General features: G+C 42.1%; 1 protein-coding gene across 1 annotated transcript; it reads left to right on the plus strand.

The window, feature by feature from the left end:
- Positions 1 to 144: 144 nt before the first annotated feature.
- MRPS17 (mitochondrial ribosomal protein S17) lies at positions 145 to 5,738 on the plus strand. Its single transcript, XM_035900633.1, is given in 4 exon segments — positions 145 to 209; positions 1,583 to 1,643; positions 1,646 to 1,695; positions 2,967 to 5,738. Coding segments are annotated over 3 exon segments (378 nt in total). The 5' UTR covers positions 145 to 209; positions 1,583 to 1,606; the 3' UTR covers positions 3,258 to 5,738.
- The last annotated feature ends 91 nt before the right edge of the window (positions 5,739 to 5,829 follow it).

Raw genomic sequence — 5,829 nt, forward strand, 5'->3', positions numbered from 1 at the left:
CCCCCTGCCCTTCTCATCCTAGGTGAGGAAGAAAACCTCCTTTCTAGCAGCTTTAGGTTCTCACCGCCCTGAGGCAGCCTACGGGGGAGCACACAGAGAGCACCCCCTTCTCAGGGAGTGGGGGGGAGGGTGCCTGCGCGGCTTCGGCTCCGCCCCTTCCGGCGCCGTTTCTTTAAGGCCCCTGAGGCGCGGCGGCGGGAGCGGTGGTGGTGAGAGGGGGGTGAGGGTCTTGGGGTGGTGGCGTCTGGGTGTGGGGCCCTCCCGGGGCTGGAGCTGCTCTCCGGGCGGTGGCTGAGCCTTAGCGCTTGCGGACCAGAGCCTCCTCTCAGCCCTGCTGGCAGGGAGGTTGCTCAGGCTGGGCCTGGTGTGGAGGGCTGTGGAGAGCGGGGGTGGGGGGGAAGGCTCCAGGTTTGCTTGAACTTCCTCTTTTTATCCTCTTCTTCTGTGTGAGATACACCCAGCCCAGCTGTCTGGCTCCTGTCTTCCTGGTAGCTTCCTTGTGGTTTGTGGGTGTTGCTGATTTTGTCCACGTTTACCTCTCCCCAGCCTGGTCACTGGGTGGTTGGTGGTGGTTGGCCCTGTTTTACAGAAGGAGGGCATCTCACCCTGCCTCCCTCCTCCAGCCCTATGGCTCACACAGCTGAGCCAAGGATGATGAAAGCAGCCCTGAGCATTGCTGCTTGAACTTTTCATCCTATGGGTGCATCTCTGTATCCCTAAACTTTTCTTTTGATGTGTTGCAACATCAAAGCAAGTATGATTTAGTGTTAGAAAATGGATAGATGGAGAATTAATTCAACAGGTGTCAGCTGTGCTTAGTCTTACATAGCTGGGTGGGAGAGAAAAAATCATTTGTCATCATCAGTTTTAATATTGTTTCAAGTCTTCTGTGCTTAGCTATCTATTTTGCTCATGATGCTTGCAAAGATGATATAGAAAGGTCTCCCTATTTAAACAAAACAAACAGGGTAATAGTTCTTTCCTGTAAGCAATTACATTCTAAAAAGTGATTACACTTACTGTCAGTCAGACAACTCTCAAATCTATGTCACTTATGCTTTGAGAAATTCACTACCTTTCTTAGGTTTCATCAGCTCAACTAATAATGAGATACACAGAAGGAAATTACTCTCTGACCAGAAGTTCTAGGCTTTTCTCTGTTTGGGTTAATGTGGGTCATATACAGACCTGATTAACTATTCTGGCCAAAACAGCTGCTGGCATATGAGTTAAGTTCATAATAATTTCCACAGCCTCACATTCCTATGAGACAACTGGCATGGTTCAAAGGAATTTGTGGACCTTGTGGGATAAGGTCTCATTCTCACACTTGTGTCCATTTTCACTGCCATCCTGAAGTAACTTCCCCTGATAATGGGGACATGTTCATACCCTTTCTTACATTGTAAAACAAGGTTGAGGTAGTGTGATATATGGAGTTTTGAATGGCTTGCATCTACCCTGTCTTTCCAACAAAATGATGTAATTAAGTCTGAAATGGAAATCATTATTTTGGTATTGATCAGAAACTGGTTATGGCTTTTTTTTTGTTAAAATAACATGTCTGCTTGCTTGTTGCCAGGCACTGGATGACCGTAACTAAACAATGTCTGTACCACGTGGAGCTGTCCATGCAAAATGGATAGCGCCAAAGTGCGAGTGACAAGGCTTGTGCTAGATCCTTACTTACTGAAGGTAAAAGCTGGTTAACAACTTGTCTTGCATGGTAATTTTTGTACTGGGTGGAGGAATGTTTTATTGATTTGATTCTTAGAAGTTTTGATAGTTCTTTACAATGCAAACTCCTTAAGGAACTTGTGTAATGATTTGGCAAATGATGAAAAGCAGTGTGTGGGGAGGATACTTCCACTCAGAATATCTGCTAAATGTATTTCTTTGAAGTGCTTTGTTAATGCACTTCATTTCACCTCAGTTGAGAAGGTAAGTTTTTGGTTTTTCACACTCAGATTTAATTTTTCATATTGATTTGGAGTATGCTTTGGAAACTTGAGGTTGTATTAGTCATTTCTGCAATAGCTTCTGAAGCAGTTTTTCTGTATGCATAATTGTAAACATATTTAACATGTGAATCTGTACTGTGATGTGCTGTATGAGCTCTGTATTTATTGCTTCTTGCCAATGCATTTCAAACATGGAGGTTAAAATGAGTATTTTTTCCATTTTTAGATAGGAAACTGTGGTATATGTAGGTGGAATAACGTGCCTTTGGTGACCAGAAGGTTAGGGATTGAGTCAGGATTAGATAGTGGGTCTTGTATTTTATCCAGTAGAAGAATCTGTTAGAATCTTTCTTCAAAGAAAGGTTCTGAATTCTGCCATTCCAATAAGTATTGAATTTTTAAATGAAAAAAATGAATTGAGCAAGAAAACTCTCAAATAAACATCAAAATACTGATTTCAGGGCTCATGAACTTTAGACATATCAGGATGAATAAGAATTACTATCAGTTCTTGAAGTGTGAATGGCACAGGGAAGTCATTCAGCTTGGAAGAGCCAAGGCAGCTGTCTTGCTGAAGCAGTGCTGATGTGAAGCATCCTAAGGGGAGGAGAGGCAGAACTAGAGAGCAGAGAGGCTGGGGAAAGTGGTGATGCAGGGAATCTGTTAAGTGGAGGAGAGCTTGCTGTTTTTACCTGCATCTGCATGTTCACTATGAACAGCTTTTTGTACTTGGCTTTTTCTTCCACATCTCCTTTTCTCCAGGCTCTGCTGGCAATAACATCCTGACCAGAGAGATTGTCAGGGAAGGGTAGTGCTGTGCTTTCTTTGGAAAAACAGTAGAGTGCGCAGTTGTGTTTCTCTTCGTAATCCAAATGGAATCTCATTAAGAAAAATACATGAGACTTTACTTCTTTGTGAAATATAGTTTGTTTTATATTAACAATATATTTGCTAATTGCTTAATTTTGACATCTAATGCCAAGGTTTCCTTTCTTCCTTCTACAGTTCTTTAACAAACGAAAAACCTATTTTGCCCATGATCCATTGCAGCAGTGTGTTGTTGGAGACATTGTTCTTCTGAAAGCTTTGCCTGAGCGGAGGAGCAAACATGTGAAACACGAACTGGCTGAAATTGTTTTCAAGGTTGGAAATGTCATAGATCCAATAACAGGGAAGCCCTGTGCAGGAACCAGATTCCTTGAAAATCTGTCAGATTCGGAAAATCTGACAGAGGCAGATACTACCTATCTAAGTGAAAAACTTCAGGAACTTAAAGTTTGTTCAACAGACAAATAGTGGAGGAAAATATTTATACAAGGGAGCTTTTCAGCTTGTCTCTGTCAGGGATGTTTGGGGGCCCACTGTTTTATGTTAAATGTTTCAGTGAAATCTGTAGTCAAAATAAGTAGTAAACATAGTTGCTTACAAGAACAGATGTTACAGATTGATAGGCACCTGAAATCTTTAAATGAAAATGTAGAGAAAATGAGTTTAGTGTTAATACTTTATTTTGTTGCATGTAGTTTTGCCCCAAGCCTTGACAGTTTCAGAAGCGAACTGCTCACTTGAAATGACTCTTCCATATTGAGAAAGTCAAGAATGTGATTGTATAATGTATAAGTTTGCTGGGAGGGTCATTATATTATTTGATTGTTCTGTATTTCAGACAGTCTGTGGTTTGTAGGATTACCTAACACCATGCTATTAAACCTTTTGAAAGGAAGTTTAGAATTTTAAAACCAGCTACCTGCATGTGTCCTTATTTCCTCTTACAGTCATTCATACCACATTGCAGTATCTTCTGACTTGCAAAATCTTGAAACACAAAAACACAGCCACTTGCCTTTATAATGGCAGTAAGGTGAGAATAAAAACTTTGGGTAGCTTAGCATGGTTGCCTTTGTAACCTGTCCAAAGGAAGTATTTAGTTCTGGGAGAGGTGGATCTCTTTGAACTGCCAGCAGGAAATAGCTGATGAGAACAGAAAGCAAAACAAGATGGTTTGATTTAGTCTCACCAAAAAAGCTAATAAAACAACACATTTTGGAAGAGATACAGGTTCTGATTTTCTGTGTGCCATAGCAGGTAATGATTAAAGATGACTGCCCAGCTACAGCTCTGGGATCTTGTGTCCTGTCTTCCAGGATGTAAAGCAAACCAAGAGCATGCAGCTGTTACAGCAGCCTTGTGATGCTGACTTTTAATTCAGCTCTAAAAGGGCTTCTGCCTCAAAACCCAGCATTCGTGGGGACAGCATTCCATGTCCCTGTATGGAGGGGTGAGCAGTATATTAAAGCTATGAGAAATCCTTTTTTGAAGTGTCTACCTAGTCATTGGTTTTTGTTTAAGATCAGAAACTAAACAAAGTGTATCTGAACAGACTTCCTCTGACTAAAATATTTTACTTGAAGAAACTGAGCCAGCTTATGCTAGTGAGCTGTCAGTTGTGTTCTCTTGCATTGTCAGGGTGGTGTAAATCATTTGCTCTTTAACTTCCTTCACCTGCACAAAACCAAGTTTCAGCTGCCTGCAAACTGCTAACAAGGTCCAGTTGAACTCAGCAAATTATTTGGGACAGGAAGAATGAGAAGCTTAAATTTTCTTCAGTGCTTCAAACCACTCTTTGGAATGCTAGTCCTCAAACACTGTCCTGTGTGTCAGATCAATAAGCTGGGATGTCAAGATGCCTTGATTCAAATGTCTCCATGTAAATCAATAATGTGAATGTGGTCTCTGACTTTGAAGAAGTGTCTTAAACATATGGCTGTAGGTTATTCTTGTTGGTATGTTTGCTGAAGTGGTTTAGCTTTATGTAAATTACTCAGTAACTGTAGCTGGCTGATTAGGGCCCTCATGGAAGTGGAAGGAGACCTGGGCTCTCCTGCTCGAGTGAATGTAAAATGTGAAACTCCATCCCTAGCAGAGATTGAGAGAAATCAGACCCAGGCCAGAACATGGCCCTGGGCTGTAGGAAATACACTGAGGTTGTATCCAAGCAGGCAATAAAGGAACTTGACCCTCAGTACATGGGATATGAGTGTTCCAATAACTAGACATACAATGTTTATGAGAAATAGTTTCCTGTTTCATTAATGAGTTGCATCTACAGCTAATTGGGGAAGTAAATCTTCTTTCCCTTTATCTCCTGTGATTTTTCTTGAGTAGCTGTGAAAATGTCATATGTTTTTTCTAAGATTGATTCGTCACAGAAGGTTGTCAGGTTTTTTTCAGTTTACAGGTTGGCTCCCGGAGGGTTGCTCGAGAACTCATCGTGCTGTCAGATCAAAATGTGATTAAATGGACATAGCCTGAGGTGTCGCTTGTTTTTAAAAGCATGATGGCAATTGTAGGTTAAACTGGTTTCTACAGAGGCGCCACAAACATTGTACTTTGCTGTTGTTCAGGCACATTGCACGTGCTAGCCTCTGGCTTGCTCTCAGAGTGCTGATGTAAAGATCATAAAATGGCAATGGAGACGGCGCAGTGACATCATACAAACTTCGTGCTGGGCAGAAGGACAAGGCTTGCTCATTAACTTGTGTTTTATGTTTCTTGGCTGGTTGCTTTTAGAACTGGCCTTTACCTATTAGCCCAATTATAAGTTTATTCTTAATTTTCAGTCATTTAAGGATTTGATGCCAGCGTACGCCACCAGTTTAGCCCAATGAAATACTCCTGTAGCTGGAACGGTGTGGAGAAAAGATTTCAACTACGTGTGGGTGACAAATTTATTTCGGGAAGGAGACACGAGTTTTTGCACGTGATTCAAAGAACGTTTGGGAGGCTGGCTGACTGTTTTTCGGGCCAGACCCGATCCCGGTCCTGGGGTCGTCCCAGAGCGGGCAGGAGGTGGGTGCTGGGCCGGGGG

Source organism: Egretta garzetta, unplaced genomic scaffold (genome assembly GCF_000687185.1).
Source record: "Egretta garzetta isolate BGI_Z169 unplaced genomic scaffold, ASM68718v1 scaffold108, whole genome shotgun sequence".
Classification (NCBI taxonomy): Eukaryota; Metazoa; Chordata; class Aves; order Pelecaniformes; family Ardeidae; genus Egretta; species Egretta garzetta.